Genomic DNA, 26,029 nt, shown 5'->3' with positions numbered 1-26,029 from the left:
TAGCAAAAGAATAAAACAAAATTTAGCACAAATACATTAATGTGGACTAGATTTACTAGAAAATTAAATATGTCGATACCGAAAATCCAATCCGTGGCTTCTTGGTTACAAGGCAATAACATGAACTAGTGAACACAGCGAGAGACCATTCTGGGTCATGTATTTCCCATATTTTGGACAGAGGATAGTTTATTCATTTCTGCTATCATTGGTGATACAGATAAACGTAGAACTATTTTTTTTTCTCAAAATAATGTACTAATATCATCACCTTAAAAACAAAAACTACTTCGGTTTGTTTCCTGCTTTAAGTACAGTCACGGACACGTCTGAATTGTAGTGTTGCCATTGAAAGTGAATGGGGTTGTTGCAATCTAGAAGTGCTGTGACTGTAGGTGCACAGTGGTTCGGATTCCATTTTGAAGGTACGGTCCCAACTTCTTTATCTGACCAAATTGGATCTAAATCTAAATCGAACATTTGTAATTGCCTTTGTGTGAATATTACACACACACACACACACACACACACACACTACTGTAGTCCCAAAATTTCCAGAGGGTATAGGCTTAGTTTCGTGAAACGTTAAGAGGGAGATAAAAAACAAAGAAGCCATTGACGGCGGTAGAATTCTGATGATGGTGTAGAGGTACATTGTACCAGAGATAAACGTATTATAAGCAGATATTGAACTCAGGCAGCAAACCTTCTGCACTACGAATTACTGTCTGCAAGAAGTTCTGGAATTGTCCGCTGCGAGGCGCCTGCTTTCACTTCTGCATGTTGTTGGCATAACTTAATATATATTGAAAATATGAAGCGCTTAGTTTAATGATAGTATTTAGACATAAAAGCTCTTGTACTATTTTATAGACTATAATACAGGATGCTAATGTAATTTTATTTTCCTGTTGATATTTGCTTTTTTGAATCCGCCCTCTGGGGCAATTTTCACATTACGGAGAAATGAGATAGATCGCAAACGCTTGGCAACCAACATTGTTAATATTTAGTTGCCATGGTGCACTTTACGGGGCAGCAACGTGCTTTTTGTGTTCGTGCGTTTTATAAAAATAATTATTCATATGTTGTTGTGCGTCGTTTATACCGACATCATTGTAACCTGGCAGGAATGAGAGACGTCCCAAGCGCAAATTTAATTAAATATTGGGTGAGAAAGTTTGAAAACACTGGATGCACTATGACGAGTAAATCGCCGGGACGTCCAAGGTCATCATGGTCGAACAGGAACGTTGACCGTGTGCACCAGTCTGTTAGTGAGGATCCTCGCCAATCGTTAATAATTGAATGTGAAAATATGAACAGTCACAATTTGCCCAATACGCTTTTCCACAAATAAAAATTTAATGTTTAAGCTTTATTTTGGTAATAAATTTATCTTTATACAAAAAATTTAAGTATTTATTTTAATAGTTTTAAAGCGAAAATATTTATGAGACACCCTGTCAGTAACTTTAATAATACTCCTAATAATACTGAAAATGGAAAAAATTAAAACATAACAACTGCAATACGTAGGTTGAGAAATAAAGTCTTCTGGAGCTGTTTTTACCACTCCAAGTGCTTCTTTTGATACGTCACCACACGTGTCACGAGAACTGTTTCCACAAAGTCTTGAATTAGTGTTATTTGCAACAATATCTACCATATCTTCGAGGCTTAAACTGATCAAATATTGGGCCATCTCGATATTATATTCCCGATCACGTGAAACTAGAAGTACTTGATAGTAATAAGCTCAATGGAGTAATGGTCAAATGACATAAATAAATATAAACAAAACGAAACTAGGATGTATACACATTGTAGCAAAGGATATACTCTAATGGGTAAGTTTAACCAGAGGGTATATGGCGTATACCGACGTATACCCTCGACTGCAGCCCTAAACTCACTCACACACACACACACACACTGTTACATCTCATAAGCTTTCAACATATTCCGTGCCACTCCCAGAAGAAAATTATATCCGCCTATGAGAGAAGATAATGAAAGTATGAATAGAAAAGAAACATACATTACCAGAATTTAATCTGCTTGCATTTGTTACAACGTGCAATTTTTAATATTCCAGGTTTGCGAACGACTCGAAGCGCCACCTATGGATAAAAGCGGTGAAGAGAATCACCTCCCAGCGAGTCCACGCAGGAGTCTTCGACGGTCTGGGACCCCGAGGGCTGCCAGATGGAAAGATAGATGGGCAGACCAACAACCACCTCAAGGTAATGTGTATTCATTGCGCAAAAGCAGTTATTCAATGTACCGACAGATGGCATTGGGAGTCCATTCTCTTTAGTGTATTCAAACCAAGAGTTTCTCAATTTATAATATCTTCTTCTGATGCGTGTGCATAAGCCGTCTTCCGTGGTGTAAGGCACCACGAGGATCGCAAGTTCGAACGCTGGGTAAGGATTGAGTGTAGAGGTACAGTGTACCACAGATAAACGTATTATAAGCAGATATTGAACTCGGGCAGCAAACCTTCTGCACTACGAATTACTGTCTGCAAGAACTTCTGGAATTGTCCGCTGCAAGGCGCCTGCTTTCACTTCTGCACCAAATTATTTACAATAGATGGCACTGGTAAATTTCAACCCACTGGCGAAGCGAGACGTTACCAGAGCCAGTGCCCGGGATGTATGCAGTTCAATATCTGCTTATAATATGTTTGTCTGTTGTTGTACACTCGCGATTTTTTTAGAAGGGGGTGCAGTTCCGCCTGAAACCACCAATCCACTATTTGTCTGACAAATAGTTACAGTAGATGCAGTAAATAGTGTTTACACTCTTTGAACGTCATTAACAGGAACAATAATAACAGCAACAACGAACTTCTTTTTGGTGTCGCATAACTTAAAGTTATAGATGTTAAAAATGACCACCATTGGCAGTAATACATTATGTGCAATCTGAACAGATCGATAAACAGCAGATACGGTTTCTGCGGGAAGGGAAGCGTAGGTTGTCTCAATTGCATGTCCCACGTCACTTAGTGTCTCTGGCTTTGTGGTGTACACAGCATTCTTCTCAGTTCCCCACAGGTAGTAATTTAACTGTGTTAAATCAGGAGATCTGGATGGATATTTGGCTCTTCTTACGTTTCTCGTACGATAAAATTCTCACCTCTGCCATTTTGTGTAAACTAATGACTACCGCTTGGCAGGCTGTGACGGGACTAAAAACAAAATATATGGTCTCACATATGCTCAACATAGACACTGCAGCTTCATATAAAAAAGTCCAGTCAAGTCATCTTTAATAGTTTCTTTGTTAATAAAGTTCAAACAGTTAAACAATATTTTTGGCCACTCTGTATAAAATATGCTTTTGTGCCAGTATCTCCAAGACTGGACAATTCCCATTAAGAAAGATTATTCACATTATAAACATATTCTGCCATATTTTCAGTACAGTGGTTTTTGTGTAAGAGATTTCAAAGTATCTCAATTTCTGCAATCTTGTGATGCTACAGAACAAGTTCTGAGCTCTTATGGAAGGTAAAGAAATCGAAAAGTCAAATACACCGAGAATCTGCTCTTTAGCTTCAATTTGTTCCGATGTGACACGAGCATTTTTAAAATAAGCAATTTTCAAAACGTGTGTCTCGTTTTTCCTAGTGCATGAGTGCGATACAAGGCCAGTAGTTCCTGGATCGAATCACGGCCTGGGCATTTGTTTCTTTGTGAGCGTCCCTTCCTCAATTTCATTCACTTATCCTCATCTTAGTGATAGCCAAAGGGGCAGAACTCAAAATGTTTTTTTACGTATGCTTGCGGCAGTTGGTACCGCGTGCGCACGCGCGTAACTGCACGTAACTGCTTTGTTCACGTAAACGCGCGCGTCAGTAGCCATGTGGACTCCACAGCAGAAGGTGTTCTGTGTGCTTTCTCTCGCGGAACTAAAGTCTGTTACACTGGTACAACGTCGTTTTCGGCGTGAATATGGACTGCGACCAACCGACGATGTTCCCAGTTACATTTCAATCAAGAAGTGGGACAAGCAGCTTCGGGAAACTGGAAGTTTGCTTTCGATGTCTGGCCGCCATGCCAAGCACGCAGTTCCAGAGGCTACTGTTGAATTAATCCGAGCGTCCTTCAAGCAGAGCCCTCGTAAGTCAATCCGACAAGCAAGTAGGCAGTTACAGTTACCTCGTTCGACTGTACACGATGTCGTCCATAAAAGGTTGCGCCTACTGGCGTACAAAATGCAGCTTCGTCACAAAATCAAGCCCGAGGACAGGCCACGACGGAAGTACTTCGCGGAGACAATTCTGGCAAAAATGATCAACAACGGTGCAACAAGACAAACTGTTTTTTTTTTTTAAAAAAAAGAAAAGAATTCAGAAAAGAGAAATTTTGTTTACTTGTTTGTTGACACTATTCATTCTCATTAGCCTTCTGTATGAGTAACGTCAGAATGCCTCCCCGATGGCGTATTTACAAACTCTATAGTGCTGCAGAACCAGAGGTATATAACACTTTCTTATTGGCTGTGTGAACCGGAAGTGATTATGTTCCGTGTCCAGTGTTCCTTGTTTCTTCATTTACAGCAAAAGTATGGAAAAAATTAGACTTGTGATTATATAGTAATAAAGTTTGTAAACATATTGTCGAAATTATGTTAAGAAATATACGTTTACATAATAAAATATAATGTTTAAAATGCTATACATTGGATATACATAATTTTCTCAATAATCATTGGTAGTTACAATTTCTGCACTGATGTGACTTTAAATAGAAAAATCATTCACTTCAAGAAGAGTTCTGATTTCTGTCTTCTAAAACATTAATTTAAATAATTTTGCTAGAAAATGAACCTTAGTGTAAATGGGTTTCTTATCTTGTTGGGATGGATATCTGAAATCTACACTGTTCATTTGAACCCTGCCATCTAGCGTTAACTTGTAGGAACGCTGCATCAACTTCTGGAATGGCAGCCAATCAGTAGCCAAATATCGCTGGAGGTTCTGCAGCACTATAGGGTTTGTAAATACGCTCCCCGATGGCGTAATGGTAAAGTCGTCGCATTGTAATCAAGTGGTCCCTCGTTCAATAAACACAGTGGGTCAGATCCCACTTTAAACTGTGGTCCCAGTTTCGATTACCCTACCTATGCATAAAGTGTACTTAAACATTCAATGTATGAGTGACGACTCAGATTATCTACTCATCTAAGAGGATTTAGAGGGGGGAAACTTCCTAATTTTTAAATACATACATACATTATATTGTAGTGGCCGCGGTGGCTCAGTCGGTAACGCGTCTGACTACCATGCTAAAGGTCCCGGGTTCGATCCCCGGCCGGTTCAAATCCGGGAACTTTTCTAACGGTTGAAGCGGCCCCGGCGCCCACCCAGCGTCGAATAACATGGGTACCTGGGGGAAACCCTGGGGGGTAAAGGCGGTCAGGGGCGTGATGCTGATCACATCACCCCCACTCACGACCGGATCAAGAAAGTGTGGGGCGTTACCCCCACACCCCCTATACGCCTTCATGGCGTGGTGCTATGCACAGGGGAACACTTTACCTTTTTTTACCTTTATACATTATATTGTGTCGATTTAAAATAACATTCTTAACTGATAGTGAATATTTGGGGGTTGGGGTATTTTATGGGACGTTTTGTTCCCAAAAGTTGACAACACACAGAACCCGGAACGTGTCAATTGACACACATATGTTGATTCCAATCAAAGATCACTGCAAATGATGCAGTTTTTTTGGTGTGTCAAAATACACACAGAGATTGAGAGTCCGTTACGTGTGATGCACTAAAATGCATTAATTGGAAAAATCAGACAAGTTCTGACCAAATATAACAAAAGATAAAATAAAGATAACAATATGACACATTTAACTGTGTCAATTAATGCATTAACCTTGATGCATTTCGAGTTCTGGGTGTATTAATAACACAGCCGAAGACTTTGAAACTTTGCAGTGAATTTATTAAACAACCTTTTCGAAACAATATACATTCTCGTAAACAAAAGTCTAGCCTCAGCAGTGACGACGAATCCTAAAGTTAACAGCGGTAGATGGGTGGGAGGTCTCTGCACAAAGAATTTCTCACGTTACTTTTCTACAGGTGAAACTAAATAAATCAAAAAGTTCCACTTTTTTGGTACACTGTTCTGCACGCCTATCACTTCATTTTTGCTTTTGGGCTTCCAAAGAGACTGAAAGGTTTAGAGGAAACTTGACAAGACTAAATTTTCATCATCTTCGCCTCGGAGCACTCCTGAGCGAGGTGATGGTTCATGTCCCACTTCCGCTTCCGTTTGTCTCGTCTGGAGCAGGTCAGCTTCTCGTTGACCGCCTGCTGCTTGGCGAGGGCGTGTATCATCTCCAAGTACCTGAAGACATCGGCGCACTCTGCCCTTCTAAGGGCCCTGATCCTCCCGAAGGTGTCCCTCAGGACTTCCTGGTCGGGAGCGTCCTGAAGGTTCTCGACGATCTTCCTGAGGTTCTCGACGCACGCCAGAGTGAGGACCAACTGACGTCTCCTCTCTATCTTCAGCTCAAGAGCGTAGAGGCGAGCTTTCTTGTCCGCAGAGCTGATCCGTTTGAACTCGCCGCTCCTGATGACCGCCTCCTCCTCTTTGATCTTATTGTCCACGTGGACGTGCTGGCTCCTCAGGAAGGCTTCGGCCGCCTTGTACTCCTGGATGACGTCGGCCATGGCCGGTGACGTCAGTGCACCGAAGACGCAGCTCATCTCTTGGTGTCTCCGTAGTTTTCCCGCCGCCTGGAATCTTGGTCAACCTGGTTCTACGGAATAGGGCCTGCCGTGCCAAAGATTACGAGCCTTGGTCTATGGACATTCATCATGGGCTGGCGTTCATTGGTAACGGCAACAATGGGTGAGAGCTTCATTGCAACAACAATCGGGCGGTTTACTCTGTTAAGAGAAATCATATATACGACGGAAAGTAGAATGAGAACCTAAAAAGTCCAACAACAATATTAAGCAGCTTCAATTTACACTGTTACTTAAAACAAAAGTTCTCAAGTCTGCAACACTGATCAAGTACGCTTCATTTTTAAAATGGCGCCTCCTACACACATTTGTACCAGTAAAATAGCATTGGTTTCTTGAGGACCGGCCGCGTAACAGTAGAAAAGACCAATAATTGCGAAGATGAGGATGAGTGATGATGGGATGAAATTGATTAAGGGACACTCACAAAGTACACACACTCCCGAGCTGGGATTTCAACCAGGGACTTTTAAATTTACAACCTACGTGTCATGGGCCTGTGTGGTCAATGTTTTCTTTATAATCTTTGTCGTTTAGCACACGTTTAATTATAAATGTTATTCTGTTTTTCTCCACGGCGCTTGAGTTCCTGAAGACGAGTAAAGTCAGTTCTCAGAAACGTACCCAGAATGCACCTGGTCAGTCTCGAAAGCCAGAGCGCCGGACCCTGTGGCCGAGTGGTTAGCACATCGAATCCCGCTCGGGCTAGGTTGTTTGTGAATGTCCATTCATCAATTTCATCATTTCATCACTCATCCCCATCTTCGCAAATTAGCCAAGAGGCACAAAACGCGAAGTAAAATAAATTAAATCAATCAAATCAATCAATCGAAAGTCAGAGCCGGCCCAAGGGGGTGGCAACTCGAGCACTGGCCCGAGGCCCCGCGCTTCAGGGGGGGGGGGCGCCAGAAATAATATTTCTTGGAGTACGTTTTTCTTTTAAGAGTTTATTGTGTAAACGCCCTTGGGAGGCTAGAGACGTTACATGGGATGCGTAGCTCAGATCTTTAGACATTTGAAAATATAAGACCCTCTTTCATATTTCTTACAATGTATTCACCAAAAGCTTATGCATAGAATATTTTAAAGTTCTTTCCGTAACTAGCTAAGACTAAGTTCTCTGTAGAAGACTATCCAAGATTAGTCTGAAATAGAAAAGATGTTCATTACCTTGCTCAGAAGCCGTAGGTCGGGAGCGCACAAACAAAAGGCTGCGTGCGCATGTGGTTAAAAATGTATACCACGAGCGCACAAAACCCATGGCGATGTTGCCACGTTGTGTCAACTGTTTTTGCTTTTCAAGGGGTCCCTTGAAAGAAAACGGACCGCACAGAAGTTATGTCAATTTCGCACCGGAAGAAAAAGACATAACTTGGAGGTAAGTTGACATATTCCTAACCTAACCTAGTTAACAAATAAGTTACAAACAAAGTCATTCATTGCATTCATGAAAGTTTTGTTATAATAAACATGTGTAATACTTCTTGATTGATTGATTGATTGATTTGGTGTTTTAAGTCCACTTTATGCACAGTAAGGCTAATCGGGACTGGACCTACAATTTAAGGTGGGATCCGAACCACTTGTGCCTCCACTGTATTACTTCTTGATATTTGACTTTTTATTCAATTAAGTGATCCTCTACACAGGCCAACCATTACACAATTATAGATGTGGCAACATAGTATTGGATGCTGTGCGCTCGTTGCACCTTTTATGGACCACAAGCGCACATTTTCACATTTTGTGCGCTTGTGGACTGCAGCCTGATCAGAGGCATGACTGGTGCAGTCCTGAATCGGGCAGCAATTCCCCGGGACTGGGATAGTGTTCCATATTTTTTTTGTGGGGGGGGGGGCGTTTATAACAGACTGTCTTCCTGTCTCCTTGTTGACCAGTGATCTTTCAAAGTCATTTCGATCTCAGCGGCTCTTTATACATAAGTCCATTTCCTCAATTTGCTCATGATGGGTGATCACCAGATTCCCATATTTAGTCCTAGAGCAATTATCCACTTTTGGGAAATCACACGTTCACTGTTTTCCTTGCTTTCAGAGAACCTTGAAGTTGTTTACTACTTTTAAAATAGTTCACCCTTTTATGGGTTAGACACTCCTCCTTCTTCCAACCTTGGCCTTATGCCTCTTCCATGCTGCTGGTTTGCAGAGACAAAGACTGTATGCTTTAGTGTTGCATGCTGATATGCGTAAGGTCAAGCAGATTTCCAGTATTGTTGGGACTGGCACCAAATCAATATCCGTGAGCTGAAATCTTCTATTTATATATATATAAATGGATGTATGTATGTGTGTTTCTTCCGGCATAACTCTCAAACGCCTGGAGCGATTTCAATCAAACTTGGTACACATATCACTTGCAATCTGGAAAGAAATACTATGGAGGTAAGACACCCCTGTCACCCATAGGGGTGGGGTGGGAAGGGGTGAAATGTAAAAATCGAAAACGACCGATATAAGTGTGGAATCCATAGTTTTCGGGGTCGCTAAGACAAATAGTGACACTCCCAATGCCGTTCAACTCCAAGACACACCTTGGCGCCCCTAGGGCTGGGGTGAAGGGGGTAACATGTAAAACGACAGATATTAATGTGGAATCCATAGTTTTCGGGGTTGCTAAGATGAACAGTGACACTCCTAATGCCGTTCAACTCCAATACACCTCTGGTACCCCTAGGGGTGGGATGGGGGTGACATGTAAGAATAATCGAAAACGACCGATATTAGTGTGGAATCCATAGTTTTCGGGGTCGCTAAGATGAATAGTGACACTCCCAATGCCGTTCAACTCCAAGTTCATTTTACACTATAGTTAGAATTCATTATTTTCCTGTCTAATAGAAGATTGGTATAAATAAATACCCGGGCAACGCCGGGAAATCAGCTAGTATTTCAATAAAGATAAATGTATTCTACTAAATGATCCGTTGTAAAGGATGGTTGCGAAATCCATCCGTTGCAATAGGACGCTGGTGCATCCAATTAAGTAATTAATATATTTTTTCCTGACCTCACGTATTGTTTTGACATACTTAACATATCCAAATTTACGAAAATCATATTCAAAACAAAGCAAGCTTCTACATGAAAATCGTGTTCAAATGTTTGTGCAAGGAAGTAGTTAATATGTATCGTTCGTTTACTTATAGAATGAAATGAAGATGTGAAAATATTATTTTATGTTAAAAAATATAAATTCACCGCAGCATCAAAATAGAATGAAAAGTAAAGATAAGAGAATTATATTATATGATTAAATATTGCCACTTGTATAGTTAAAGTAACAGTTTGAAACTGAACACAACCAGTTTTGTAATTAAATGTAATGAACGTCGCACCAGTATTACATCAGAATTGAAATAGAACAATAATTTTGAATCTTTTATTAATTCTCGTTTTCTAACCATCAACATGTTCTGCTTAATTCTCTTAGATGATAATGAAATGTAATAATCTTTGCATTATGATTGTGTAGACACCTGTGCTTCAGACAAAGAAACAAAAATCTGATAAAGTTTGATTACAGCCCGGCAAATATTGTATTCCCCAGTCCCCGCACCCACCTTGGGCAGGCCCTGTTGAAAGCTTCAAGATATATATTTTAGGAACAGAGTAGTGTTCGGGATATTATTTCAATTGAGGGGTTTTGGAGTTAAACTTGATACCCCACAAAAGTGTAAAACCGAGAAAAACTCAAATGAAAGTTCGTCCATTGCATTGTGACTCGTGTATTACCCAGATGTTCTTGTGTGTTTTGCCAAGTAGACTTCGTTCACTAATGCGTAAACAACAGGAGACTGTGTAGCAACTACACCTAGCGTTATCTCAATTTTTAATGGTTTTATAAGTTTTTCTCCCAAGGCTTTCAATTATTTATTATTTCATAATTTTATGGCAAGGTGCAGTCGTCCTCTCTACCCCCCTCAAAACCTCTACTTTTATCATAAACGTCGATCGACTGTGAAGTTTGAGCACGTTTCAAAGTTTCCAATATGAGACTTTTCTTGTGCTGTGAACAGGCCTCCCCCCCAGCTTTCATGGAAGAGACCGTTGAGTGCACGGTTTAACCAGCCGTGACGGCAACTCCATGTCTCTCTGGATCCAGCCACTCTCGACGGAAAAATGGAATTACAAAGCGTCGTTGGATGGTTGCTCGTCCCGTCATCTTTGTCGAGTCGAATTTGCTTTCGGTCCTGGCTTTTGGCAAGGTGAAAGGTCGTTCAGCCTTTGCTTGCTACTGCGGATCGCATTCTGAAGAAAATCTGTTTGGAGAACAACTTACGCGATATACACTTGGGGGGCCGATGAATGAACAATATTCAATTTTCAACCTATCCCACAATTCATTGCGGCAAATTACGACCGCCGCCATGTTTCTGGCAAAGGTTTCGGAGCGTGTTGTAAACACACTTTACCGATAACTAGATAGGTTATACAAATCCTTGCTGTTAGTAATATTGTATTTGTGAAACGGAATAGAATTTCAAATAGGACCTGGCAACACTAGTGAGTTCAAATGGGAAGACGAATAGATGGTTCTGTTAAATTTTCGTGTCGCAGTCTTTGTTCGTAAACAGTTTTTGTTTTCTGTATGCAAAGTACTCTGTGATTTGACTGATACTTCTATGTTTGCCTAATGCAAGAATACATTAATCTTCTCTGCCATAGGCTGTTATTTCTTGTGACATAGTATTTTGTCTCTTCATGTGTGTGCTAGAGTACGTTCGCCATTCACCTTCTACTCACTGTTCCGAGGTGATATAATCCGGTACGGTTTTGTTGAATATTACAATGGGCGTCCGGAAGGTGGGCAAGAGGGGGCCGTGCCCCCCATCTGGAAAATGAAAGTCAACCAAAAATTATGTATTTCACACATATAATTTCATTTTAGCCACAATAATATGTATTAATTATTGCATGAACATCATAAATTCAAATTTAAGCAATGTTTTTTTAGGGAACAATACTATTTTTTGGAGAAAATGTGCCTTGTTTGCCCCCCTGGAAAAAAAATACCTTCCTTGCCCCTCCCTGGGAAAAATCCTGCGGACGTCCTGAATATTACATTCGTTTACACTTAAATCTTGTTGCAACATCTGATGAGCATTGCGCTTACATCCTTTCTGTGAACTATTTTATGATAAGTGTAGTCCTGAATTTTATCTAGTACCTTAACAATGCTCAGAGTTTGTAAGAACGTTATTTGCCAAAACGCAACATTATACAGGGTTATTATAAATGATGACCCATTTTCAAAACATCATATATTTGAGATACAAATCCAAAGTGAACAAGCTATATACCAATGGAAAGAGGAAGGTTCAAAGTTTGTTACCACAATGTTTGTAACTGTTATAAATGTTCAATGTGGCCACCATTGGCTGCACGGCTTATAAATGTTCAATGTGGCCACCATTGGCTGCACGGCAAACATCGACGCGGTCGCCAAGGTCGCCATCTTGCTCACAACTGACAGAGACGGTCCTCTCGCGAACTCTACCGGCAGCTTCCGCAACCACCACAGCCCGCCGGCAGCTGCCCGCCAGAAACTTTGGACCGTCCTCTTTCCATTCGTATATAGCTTGTTCAATTTGGATCTGTACTTCCCTACCTATGACGTTTTGAAAATGGGTCCATCATTTATAATAACCCTGTATTAATGGTAGGTAACACCGAAATAAATTCAGGACTAGGTAACTTTTTAGTTTCTTGTAATAGCTTAGTGTTTAATGCTATCGCCTTATAATAGACGGTCCAGGGTTCGGTTCCCGGTGTAAGTCTAGTGCCGATTAACCCATCTGAGCATAAAATAAATTTAAAACAAACTTTGTCGTCAAAATTGTACACTTTTTTTAAACGCATAACTGTCACTTTTCATAAGTGTATTGAGATATACTGAAAGATGTACGTGGTGGTTCGGATCCTATTTAAACTTAAGCCCAGTCCCGATCAGCATATCTGTGCATAAAGTGGACTTAAAACAAAAGCTCAAACTCAAACAAGCATATCCGAAGTGCGAATGCATACGCTGATTGATAAACAAACAACTTGAAGGTTTTTTTTTCCCTTTTGGGTGAACATTCTTTCAGATCGTACAGGTACTACATGCGTTACAAAGTATCAATATGTAAAGAGTAGCTTCAAATTCATATAAATATAAACATTACTTGTGTTTCAAATACGAATCATATTTCACCACCTTTGGGAAAATCACACCATTTTAATCACCGATGAAACTGTGTGAAAGTATGATCTTTCACAAATAATACATAAACACCCCACACACACACAACGCATTAATGGATCAAAAGGAAACTTCATTTTTTAATTCCCACATTAATAAGGTCACCGAAAGTGTTAAGTACCAGCACACAGCATTTGTTTTGCTACACTTGCTGTCGTTTTCGGACTTCACGTGATGTTTCGGACAGATTTCCCATACTGCCCTGGTCCGCTGATTTGTGCTACGTAATATGACATCTGGTGAGAGAATTTGGAACTACCGTTAACATGCTGAATCCACATCTGAAAACAGCCTGTGCCTTCCTTGAATTGAACAACACCAACAGTAGTGATTACATCTAGTGAGCGAATTTAGAACTACACTATCTTAACATGCTAAGACTACATTTGGCCCTCAAAACACCCTGTACCTTCCTTGGCATGCAATACCAGTAGTCGTGATTTCATTTGCCTGCTATGACATTCTGGTGAGAGATTTAGGAACTACATCATTTAGCAGACGTAATACACAGCCCAGCGTTTAACGAACTTTGTGTGATCGCCTACCTAACGAACGTTACAGTAGCTTGTTGACCACCCCTCGAATATAATCTACAAAATATTATTTCAAGTCGAATTTATGCTCTGATGTAGCTACTGAAGACTATATTTACAGTTTAACTTGGTCTCTAACCCTGAACCCATTGATCACAAGGCCACTACGCTGAGAGAAAAAGCTTTCGGACATGTTAGTGTATGCAGTAAACGTCTCGTTGAATGTATTTTTAAAGTCTCAAACATAGGAACCGGATCTAAAAATGCATAAATAAACAAAAGCTAATGAAGCTCGACGTTCCTTGTATGCCTTTACGGGGTCTGAATTTTAATTAGCCCCGTCGTTGTAATGGAATAGCCGCGTTAATTCCCAAAAAAAGCAGACCGTACTTTCCTGGAACGCACATACCAGTGCGGTTTTTGTTGCTACAAGCGGCAAGGCACCCCCTTTCCCTCCCCCTGGTGGGTTTCTGCTCCCCTCAGGACATAACCCATCGATCAAGAGGAGGAAATGCAGTGAGGTTTAAATTTCCGTTTACGCCAGGATACGTTTGCGGCGTGTACACCGAACGTGTCTCTCTTTTCGTCCTTCGCTGATTTCCTCCCCGTAAAATATTCAACCCCTAACCCCCCCCCCCCTGGGTGTCGCGTAGTGGTAAAGGTATGGTCGTGCAATCGAAGGTTTTTTTTCCCTTCGATCCCCGGTGGAGGTACCTCGCACGGTGGTTCGTGATCCTCCTTAAGCTGTAAGTCCAGAATGGACGTTTCGATTGAATTAGGCCATTTTAGGTCGCTTTTCTGCTACTTTTGGCTAATCCCGACAATCTCAGTGGTCAAATTTATTTTATTTATTGATTTATTTACTCACAGTTTCAGATACAGTCTTATTTGGCCATTTTACGCTGAAACAACATAAAGTAGAAACAAAAGATAAAAACAATAACAAGATGGGATAGATTTACATGTTCTTGGTCAGTAATGTACAAACATTTCTTTCTGGAAGGAAAATATCTACATGCAGGGGAAGTTTGTTGTAGATTTATGGCAGCCTGTAAAACAAGGAGCGTTGTAGAAGGGATATCCTAGTGGTTGGGTTGTGGAAGAGTTGCAGGTTGCGCGTTTGCTTTTGGGGTACCCTAAGTGTGAATTCACTGATTAGGAGATCTGTTCTGATTTTGCCATTTATTATCTTGTATAAAAATTTCATGTCAGCTAGATCACGACGAAAGGACGAAGAGTGAATATTCAGTACAGCCATGGTGTCTGATTTGGATACATGTCGGAAAGAAGGTGGACAATGGCAAGAAAGAAACTGAGAACAGAATCTATTCTGGTAAGATTGGCTTTTGAGGCTATTGCCCAAATTGGGGAGCAGTATTCAAGGATGGGCGAGATGAAAGATTTAAAGAATAAGGCAAGAGATGATGGGTTTTGAATTTCACTAAATCTGTATAGAAGACCAGGAAGGCGCATTGCTTTTTTGTGGTAGCTATAATATGATAATTAAAAGTGAGTTTTTCATCCGTGATAATACCTAGGTCCTTTTGAGTGGAACCTTTTTGGATTGGATTCTTTTCAATAGAATAAGTAGACACCACTTTGTTCTTTTTTAGGGAATAAGTAAGGAAAGAGCATTTCTGAGGGTTTAGTTCTAAATTCCACTGACGACACCACTTAACAAGTTCTCTGAGAGCATTTTGAAGAATCATCATGTCATGATGCGATGAGATCTCTTTAAAGAGTTTACAATCATCCGCAAACAAAAGTATATTGATAGGGAGGGAGGATAGTTTTTCAGGGAGGTCATCCATGTACAGAAGGAATAGGAGCGGCCCTAAGACACTCCCCTGGGGAACTCCAGACAAAACGGGAAGAAAGTTAGGAGAGGTACCTGAAAAAAACAACGCGTTGTTCACGCTCATGGAGGTAGTCCTGGAATAAAAAGAGAGACATTTGCCATGGATATTAAATCTGGATGATAATTTATGAAGGAGAAATGTATGATTAATTTTGTCAAAGGCTTTCGAAATATCCAAATATATAGTGTCAAGTTGAGAGTTATTAATAATAGCTCTGTCAGCATGCGAAATTAACACGGAAAGATTTGTTCGGCAAGAGCTGCCTGGAAGAAATCCATGTTGTGCTGTGTTGATATATGGTGACGTAAACTGAAGTAACATGTTTTTGATGATTTTTTCACAAATAATTGATAGTGGCGGTAGATGTGAGATTGGTCTATAGGATTTTACATGTTTTTTATCTCCAGTTTTGTGAATGGGCACAATGTTGTCCCGTTTGAAGTTTTTCGGAAACACAACCTCAGAGAAACATTTGTAGAGTAAGGCAGATAGGGGAAGAGCCAAGGAGTCGGCAGTTTTAAGTAGGAATATTGTGGGGATTTCATCTGGACCTACGGACCGGTGGAGGGGCAATGAGGCGAGAAGGTATTTTACTTCCTCGGGGGACGTTTTGATTGAAGATAGTGTGTGAGGACGGACAGCATTTAAGTGGAAGGAGAGGGTGGGAAACTGAGAGAGGGAAGAAGTTGTAATGAAAAAAGCATTGAAAAGTTCGGCTCTTCCTTCTCCACTAGCAATATCAGTATTATGAACAATTTCTTTAGGTATACGTGGGCTTTGTGTTTTCTTGAATTTAGTAATGTGAAGAATCTCTTTGGGTTTGTAGTACATTCGGTTGTTATGTTATTTTATGTTCACTATATTTTTTTTTAGTAGGTATTTTGAGTGACGTCTGATGTCACAATAGGCACCGTGAGTGTGAACATTAGGGTGCTGCTTCCATAGGTACCAAGCCTGTTTTATTTTTTAACACAAAGAGAACTTCTCTGTCGAACCAGACGGGGTATTTCATAGATATCGGTCTCGCAGTGGGCACGAAGTTTTTAATCGTGGCATGCAGAATTTCAACAAGGTTCTCAACGGCTTCGTTCACTTCCTCTTCCATCAACAAAAGCCAAGGTTATGCGTTGAGCGCACGCTGGATGACATTCCATGAAGCTTTTCGCCATAGGTGGTGGGTGTTTGGTTCCACTTGGCGGATTCCTTGTCTTTCTTCATGGTAGGCAGGTGCGTTGTGACGTCGAGTGAGTCATGATCGGAGGTTAGAAATATTTTTTTCCTGGAGTTACCTGCATATCAGGCAGGGTTGCCAGTACATAGTCAAGGTTGCTGTCACCACGTGTTTTATGCATGTTGAACTGGTTTAATCCAATTCCGTGAATGAACGTATCAATAAACCACTGATCATTTTGGCAGTTTATAGTTCCCGTATTTGGGCTTTCCCAATTGATGGACAGGTTGAAATCACCAAATAACATAATATCAATTAAAATCCGTCTTACTTTCCAAATCTTAGCTGGAGTTGAATTTTTCGCAGAATGTCCGCAGCTTATAAGAATCTCGTAAGATCTATTAAACACGTAGAGAAGTTAATCTACTCTGACTTTTCCTAGTAAAGTAAAAGTTGGTCTTCTTAAGAGACGTAATCAGGCCATTAGCGTCTCATCGGATGAGAGGAAGACGGGATTAAGTACAAATCGATGAAGCAAAGTTTCCACGTGTAATACCTTGTCTCCGGAGACCCTTGCAAATACTAAGTAATTTCTCCTCTTCCCTGAATTCTGTTCTTTGTACTCTCACCTTCTCGTTCTCTTCATGTCAAGTTAGTGGCTGTTCTTTGAATTAGAAATTAACCAACCAACTAACTCTCTAGCCTTCTTAAACCCGAGGATTTATGGCTGCAACAACACAGGCCTTCCATCTGTCCCTATCTCGACCAAGATCTATCCTCTCTTTTCCATACCTAGCGATTTCCTTTAGGTCCATCTCAACGTCATCGCTCCATCTTGGTCTTGGACTTCCTACTGGTCTTGGACCATCAGGTTTCCCAACAAGAATCCCGTAAACTCTTCTTTCCTCTCCCGTTTGTGCCACATGGCATTAGAAATTAGAGTCAGACATTCTTTATTCATGCTACAATCTACAGAAAGAAAAATATAATACTAGTATGATAATACAAGTATTCAGTTACATTTATACAGGGTGTCCCAGTTAAAAGTGGCCCGGCTTCGATCAACAGTTACACGCCAAGGATCATGAAAGGAAATGAAGTGTGTGTACTGTTGACCTTGAGTACCTGCCACGGTTCACGTTACAATGGACTATTCCATTTTACTGGTGTAATATAGCATTCATTCGCCTCATAGACAAATGTCTTTGAGCCCGGCTACTTTTAACTATCTAAATATATCAGTAACTAACACTCTAAAACAAGATAAAAACTATTTTATTCATTCACACAAATCAAAAGTTATTTGTTTCTTGTTCAAATATGTTGTTTAGATTTTCACGCAAGCATGCTGAACCTAATCCCTGCTCACAAAGTACACTGAATATGGAGGTTTGTAGTCTCACGTGTTTCTGTAAGGGGGGCGGGGGGCGAAATTTTAATATATAAACACTTGTGTGCGTTCATTTATTTCTTTAACAGTATTCAACAGGTGTAAACCCATTTACATTATTCAGTACAACAGTAGTACATGTGCTGATATAAATCACTAGATAAATAAATAATTTATATTTTAATATTTTTATAATTTAATTTTATATTTAAATAATTTATAGAACATAAGGATTTTGTAGATATCAGAATCACTTTTGGTGAAAGTACATTAGTATCGTAATCATTTAATAGTGTTTATTAGGCTCTAAGAAAGGAAACAAAATATATGTATTGATAGGTTGAAGCTGATACGAAAGGGTAATATGTAAACTCTAAAAACACTTACATTTATGTTGATTTAAAATTCAATAATTTTTATAGGCAAAAATAGTAAACTTTTTTTGTGTAGAATAATACACAAAATACTAATCATGTTAAACATTATATAGTGTCATTATCTATAAACTGTAAATATACATGGCAGCTGATATTTTATAGACTATCTATCATTAAAAAAATTGACAAAATTCAGCTACAAAGACTATAAAAAATATTTTAAATTACAATTATATAGTACATCCAGAAAGTTTTATTTTCACTGTAAGAAAAGTTACTGAAATTGTTTAGTTTCATTAACACACTCAACAAATATTTCCTTATTAAGCCGGGCGTCAGGTCAAGTTTGCAGCAGGGTTTATGTATTAATCCGCGCGAGTACGGCGCTCAGAATCATCCATGGCTGTCTTACCTGAACCGCCGAGCTCTTCGTATCGCAGACAATGAGAGAATCGACAGTATTGCCATCCCATCAACACATCAAAACCCGTACATGCATGTCAAGCGGAATGTATTTCTACTTCTTTAGTCTCATAAACCACACAATTTTTAATTTTTAAATCACTTTCTGTGCATAAACTGTGTAATAAATGTGTTATTGTTTAATCGCGAAATATCTTTGAAACATGAGGGTGCGTGTGCGGGGGAGAATTAGGTTGTATGGAGCGATCAAAAAGGAAGAAAGTGAAAGTAAACGACAGGCGTCCCTTGAATTTATGGTGAGTTATTGCTTTGGTTTACAAAGATTAAATTTATTAAAAAGTTTGTTGCACCACTTGCAAGCATCCTTTCCTTATAAGACATACAAAGTTGAAGTTTATATACCACAAAAACAGCGTGATTTGTTATTGATGGTGTTATACAATGTACCAGTTAACGACAAGTATGTTACGTAAAATAACTTTTGAAAATCCGGAATGTGCAGTACAATTTTGTATTCAAAATTAAACTTATTTTTTGCTAGAGAAGGGCATGCACTTCTCACAAATCTATGCCATTTGTGCTACAGATTTCTTACAATACCAGAAGTTACTGTTTGCGCGATAATATTAAGGGGGGTGCTAAGCAAGGATAATGATATTTCATACAACAAGCACGGGTGTTCTTTGAGAATGTCCCTTAATCAATTTTTCATATCATCACTCATCCTCATCTTTGCGATTAGCCAAAAAGTATCAAAAAAGCTAAGCAAAATAAATCAAATAAAAGAAAAAGTTAAAAATAACTTTTTGCGAGGAAGAAAGGTTGCGGTATTCTTCATTTTTTGTTTCTCTCTCTTCGTTTTCGACATAAGGATTACTGAAAACATTGTGTTATGTTCATCGTTATCGTGCATCCTACACACATGCGCGTCCGCACGCGCACACATTACTTTTGTTAAAAATGTCATTAATCAATAATCAATTATATTCTCAATTTTAAAACGTGCTACGACGCCAGAGGTCCTGAATTCGAATCCCGGCCTGGGCATCAATGTGTGTGAGTGTCCATTCATCAATTTCATCATATCATTACTCATCCCCATCTTCGTAGCCAAAAAGTGGCATAAAAGCGAAGTAAAATAAAGCGCATGTAAATTTTAAAAAGGAGCCTCATTCAAGCAAAATATTATCTTTGTTTCAAAGTTGATTCATTCATTCACGGAACAGTAAACAAGCGTCTTCGACAAAGCCTTCGTTGCTGCCAATGTGTGTAACAATAAGCCTCCCCCCCCCCTTCCCAGTCGGCTGCTTTAATCCAGTGCTCAGCCCTTCAACGAAAGCCTGGCGGTGATTTCGCACAGTGGTATCCTCCCACGCTTTATTCAAAGTGTGTCCCGCGTTGACTCATGTCTCGTCCAAATAATAAATGTTTTTTTTTTTTCGCGGCTGTACCTTTTTATAGCGCGCAGATACTTTTGTCGCCAAACAACAATATCTTCCCTCCCCAGCAACACAGACGATCGTTTCCTCCTCCTAAACTCAAAACCCAAATCGTTCAACACCCGACACACAGTTCGAGCGCTCATCGACGGTAAATCACTCACTTCTTATTGCCTGCGCCAGTTTTTTTGAGGTTGGAAGTTCATTGCGAAGGTAAAACTCTTGCACTTTCTGGCGAATAAGTCGCTTGGAGAAATCATCCAACACCACCATTCTTCAACGATTTCCTTTAGCAAGGGGGCCTCTTCTTGCCTGGTGTTTCCATATTACCCGTTTTCAAAAAAAGCACTCTTCGCCGCGTAAATGGAACGTCCACTGACACCTGTCAACGCCGACGTCATGCTCATCACCTCACGTCCTGTCTTATCCGGATATTGTTGCCTTAAGGATGAATATACATTTATAAAAACTTGTTTGGCTTGACTTTGGAGAGCTTTCCCTCTGGAATGCTGCCTAAAATATCATTCGGGCGAAACCGCGCTCTCAACAGGAGACCTCGATTCAGCCATTCTCGTTGCTGTGCATCTCGATTAGCAATGAATCACGATAAATGTAGGGTTAAAATAGTACGGTCTGCAACACTGGTGTCACACGGATTGGTGATTCCACGCGTACTGCAACTGCAACAGTCTTCAAGTCTACCTCGACTCGCTCTTGAGTTTAAGTGTTGATTGACCGCTATCGACAGCCTAGTTGGCGATCTGCGGTTCCAAGTTCGTCTGCTCAGTGATTGCAATGTATATATTATTTTGTCTACATATTACAAATTTATTAACTGTTTCCTTGCAAAGTATGCGGTTATGTCGGAATAGAAAGCGTCTCAACGGAACTATATTCTGCGCACACGTTTGGAACCACATGTGCGAAAAGTTTTTTCAAAGTTGACCTGACGCACGGCTTAGGTTCATATGTACAGTATCAGAAACAGAAAAATGTGTACGTATTTACATGTAATTTTTTATTTGCTTTAATCAAACTGTTCAAATATTTTACAGGGCCGTTTACCAGTAAAAGCCTTTCTCTATGTATGGCGCTAATAATCATGCAAGCAATTTTAAGTGTGTTTTCTTTAATTAAAAAATCTACTTAAATAAAAAATCTCATTTAAATAAAAAATCATCAAAATGATTCTTTAAATAAATATCATGATTATTATCCAGTCTGACCAGTATTAATTGATTACGAAGACATACATATTTAGAAATTTGCGTTTATACTCAGAGCCATCTGGAGCCCGTTTGAAGCAACGGATTGGCTGAAATTTGATATAGAGCGTATGGAGGCCATGGGGATGCGAGTGCTGACGAAAAGGTTCAAATTTTCACCACCAGGTTGAAATATTGCGCTGAAATCTGGTGCACAGTGAACAACATCCTGGCAACGCTACGTGCATTGATCACACTGTCGTACGCTTCCAAAGGGTCATTCGCATTGGCAGAGCACATATTGAACACTGCTGTAACGACATAAACTCAAATTACTGGTGGTTGTTACCTCAGCGCCAAATTTCCACCTGGTGGTGAAAATTTGAACTTTCTTTCCCATCAGCATTCGCTTCATCATTGCCTCTCTAGCCTCTACACCAAGTTTCACCTCAATCCATTGCTTCGAATGGCCTCTAGAAGGGGCAACATTAATTGTGGTGACCCGGTATTTTCAATGTGGACAGCCTGGGGCGAAAGACAGAACGTGTTATTCGCAAGCAAAATTAACGTAAAAACTTTTCGTAGGTGCATTCGTTTATCCTCTCACGTTGCGTGGCAATAATTCGTCTGTTTTCCGATAGATGTCAGTCAATCTCAATACTGTGATTTTCCTAATGATGCAGTCAAAATCGAGTGTGTGGCGCCGGGGGTCATTCACGTAACGCACACCTAAATATTAGTAAACGCAAATGAACTTAATTTCCGTTACTTTTTTTATCTAGCAACAGAAGTAATAAATAAACAGTAAAGTTCCATCCCGTGGCACTTGCCTTTTCTAATGAAGAGGGGAATGTTTTTGGGACGTATGAATAGGTTTGAGATTTTGTCATGAGGGTTTCTCCCTGTAACTGGCAACAGTGAGTGGGTATTTGGTGATGAAGAGTGTTTGCTCTTTTATTTTGCTAGGTCGATGGAGGTTGTTTTGGATTTTCTTGGGTGTTGCTTTCTCTGTGGAGGACGTGGTGTGGCAGTTCCGCTTCTTGATGTATGCTCCCTCGGCTCGGGGAATGGGGATGAGATATTTTAGGATTTTGAAGGCTTTTGTGGGTCAAGAGTGTGCGAGTGGCATTGTTCCTTGGGTGTTTTTTTGGGAGGGGGTTTAGGGTATTGCTTTGGAAGTAAAATGGTTGAGGTGTTTTTTCTGGTTTTGCCGTTTTTTGTTGCTTTTGGTTGAGATTTGGGTTGGTTGTGCTACGTACAGCGTCTATTGTCGTCTAGAAGTTGTCAAGTTTTAGTTTGTCTTCTGTCGTCTAATAGAAACAGCCATCCTCTTCTTGCTTGTCTGTAAGCATGATTACAATGGCTGCCATCTTTGTGAAGTCGCCGTTCCTCGCCGCTCGAATGTCTGGCATCATTTTCCTTAGGTTTCCTCATGAAAGATGTCAGGGGGTCGTCTCTTGAAGTTGGTCTGCTGCCGGCGGCTGCTGTTTATGGGTGGGGTTCTTTATCCGAGCGCGTGCCTGGTTGAAAGAATGATGATGATGATTATCTTAACATGTCCAAACATTCACACTGATTGCTTCCACAGCATCGATCAAAAGAACAAAGTTGCAATTAGAGCACAGTCTAGTTGCCAAAACCAGCCTGGCAGCCATTATCATTTCTAACCTGGTAGCAAGTCGAGCGCCAACAAACTAGCTTTGTGTGATTCGGGCTTTAGATATCCTGGGTTCTAATATTCAGAGGTTTCTCATCATATTCATAATTGTTTAATTTTACCACGATATTTGCTTAGCTTCTTTGCCTTAGACGATTTGACGAAAACCCTTTCACCTTAGCATCCAGAAAATAAATATAGTTTGAAACATGTTACGAAATTTAGCTCTTTCCCCACATTACAAATTTTCAAGTCAACAATTGAAGTAGTGTAAAGTAACTGTAAACTGTTACTTCTATTGCCAAAAAGTAACACAGAGCTACTTACTTTTAAAAATATGGTGGGTCATGGCTCACTCTTATCCTCCCTTGAAGTCTCTTCTGACCTAACTAAAAGCACAGATAAAGATATATAAGCAGATCTTCATCTAAGGCAGGAAAACCGGTGCACCGACCTCCCACTGGGAATCGCCATTCGCAAGAAGTTTTGTAATAATCCGCTAAGAGGCGCTGAGAGCACCACTCGCACTTTTGCTTCGGTAAAAAACTGACGTCACCGAACTCACCCTCCCCGGAGGGATGGGAGTTCACGAGAAAACTGCCCCCTGCGATTCTGCGAAGCCTCGGTGCTTCCGTGGCTTTCCTATCGAAAATCGGCGTGAAGGCGTGACTTTTACTAGCGGTTAGGAAACAATAGAATGATGTACATCTATGTAAAGAATAGATTCTGGAGAATACCTGGATATCCTTATTCCTCACAGTTACTGAAGAAATAACGTAACAAAATCGGGCACTTTTTCAAAGAACACTTCAGCAATTTATCTGTGCTAAAAGAAAAGTTGCAAACAGTGTTCGGAAAGTTACTCTTTAAAAGAAACCGAGTTACAGTTTCTTAATTTAGAACGCATCTCAGAGTTACTTGCACTTGACAGATAATAGTGTTAATTTTGCGATTATGTTCTGCTGCAACGTTGCACACAATCAGTGAGCATTAATTGTAATAAAATAAATATATGAAGAGCTACAGTTGTTTTGCTTGTGTTTCTGGTACATAATATAAAGACTTTACATAGTTCAAGTAAATGATGAAAGAAGCAAACAGCTTTCCTTGAACGATCATCCCTTATATTTAACTCATATGCAATGCATATACCTTTAAATAAAATGGTATAAATTTGGCATGCTTCCTTACCTTACACGATTCCACGTAAATCCTTTCACCTTAGCATCTAGAGAAGGCACATAGTTGGACACAGATTTGCCAGATTTAGCTGTTCTTCCCACGTCATGTATTTTCAAGTTAAGAATTTATATGTCCTAAAGTAATTGTTGATAACGTTATTTCCATTTAATAAAAGTCAGTTGGTCACAATGACTTACTATTAAAAGTAGCCAGTTATAGTAGAATGCCTCATAAAAGTAATTGTCATATTTCATGTAACTATTTACTGCCAAAAACACTGGTTTCACATTGCTGGGTAGGGAACAGACTGAAGTTTGGCTGCGGGACGTCTTGTACTAGAAGAAATTGATGAACATTTTTAGAGAAATTACCCGTCTGGTTCCTTGTCTCGTCTCGTTTTCGAGGAGACACTAGACGAACGAGAATATTTGAGACGAGACGAGACAGACCAAAGTCTCGTGGATAACACTAGTTTTTGCTTACGAGACGAGCTCGTCTCGTCTCCTGACTTGTCTACTTTTCGAGACGAGACGGCATTTTTACGAGAGAGACCAAAGTCTCGTTGTCGTCTCGTCCCCGCGTCTTGTCTACTCTTAGAGAAGAGGCGAGGACAAGCGAAAATTTTCGAGACGAGACAGGAGACAGATCAATGTCTCGTCTCGTCCGAGTGTTACGTTGCCCGCACTACTTATAATAACCACACCTCTGCATTTAACGTCACAACGCCGCCTCCATAATGTTTGCGTGTCAGGCAATAAATTAATTAGCCATCATACCTCAAAACCGCTGAAGATGACGTCACAAAGCCGACAGCAATTACTGGCTGAGGGGGATATGGGGCAACGTCTTTAGTTTCCGAGTAGAATTTCTTCTTGCTAATTAGCTTCGGCGGGCGTTAATAATTCAAGAATCGCCATCGTCTGAGAAACGCTGCGCGAATATTGCTAGAACCAAGTCAAGCCTCGACGCCGGAAGGGGGGGGGGGGATGTTCCGGTTGGGAGGCGAAAGAAGCTCACTTTCGGCATCGGTAATGACGGATCTTGCAAACCGAGTTGAATAGCTATCGGTGCTTCTCTGGAAAGGAAGACAGAGCTGTTTCTCTTCTCGGAGAGTCGAGAGAATTAATTCTTTGACGGTGAAGTCGTGAGGAAGCTTCTTCTTCAGAGTTTATGCTCGACAAGCACATACCAGTGTTGCCAGAATCTTAGAAGTATTTCTTTCTTACTCTTGCAAACATTTCCCCTTGCTGGTGAAAAATTTCCGTCTTACTGGTGTAAAGAAAACAAAACATCTTGTTGGCGCAAAAGTTGCCTCTTGCTGGTGCACAATTTCCCTATTACTGATTCAAAATTTCCCTTTTATAACTATATATAAACATTTAAGTTTGGTATAATCGATTTTGCCTTATCGACTTTTTGAATTATTGTTAGTGCTTTTCCTAGTTGTAAGCCATTGTACCCAGGGCCGGATTAGACGAAATTGGGGCTGATGCTGTATAGTAACTGTATAATAAGTAACGCTGTGTGTTCTTAAATGATCGTGCATACATGTAGTTACACACACATTTCTTCCGTTAAAATACAACGTTACGAAGACTGTAACTTTGCAAAATGGCCTCCACTTCCTTCAAAATATCAGCCCTTGTGTCACGGGGAGGAATCATTCAAGTAGTTTTACTGTCATATCGAGATGAGAATCGCATCCACGAATGAAGGGAGCTAACCGAGCTAGCTCGCAGACGTTC

At 40.2% G+C, this 26,029-nt stretch overlaps 1 protein-coding gene across 3 annotated transcripts in view; it reads left to right on the top strand.

Annotated features, from left to right (window-relative positions):
- Ac78C (adenylyl cyclase 78C) overlaps window positions 1-26,029 on the top strand; it is a 464,534-nt gene that overhangs the window by 289,811 nt on the left and 148,694 nt on the right. For all 3 annotated transcript variants that reach the window (XM_083129709.1, XM_083129708.1, XM_083129710.1), the window contains exon 2: window positions 2,099-2,246. In XM_083129709.1, coding sequence (XP_082985835.1) covers window positions 2,099-2,246 — 148 coding nt within the window. The remainder of the gene's footprint in view (window positions 1-2,098; window positions 2,247-26,029) is intronic.

This window comes from Lepisma saccharinum, chromosome 10 (genome assembly GCF_977018435.1).
Source record: "Lepisma saccharinum chromosome 10, izLepSacc3.1, whole genome shotgun sequence".
NCBI classification, from domain to species: domain Eukaryota; kingdom Metazoa; phylum Arthropoda; class Insecta; order Zygentoma; family Lepismatidae; genus Lepisma; species Lepisma saccharinum.
Note: the sequence above shows the minus strand (reverse complement) of the source record. Positions and strands in the feature narration are given on the sequence as shown.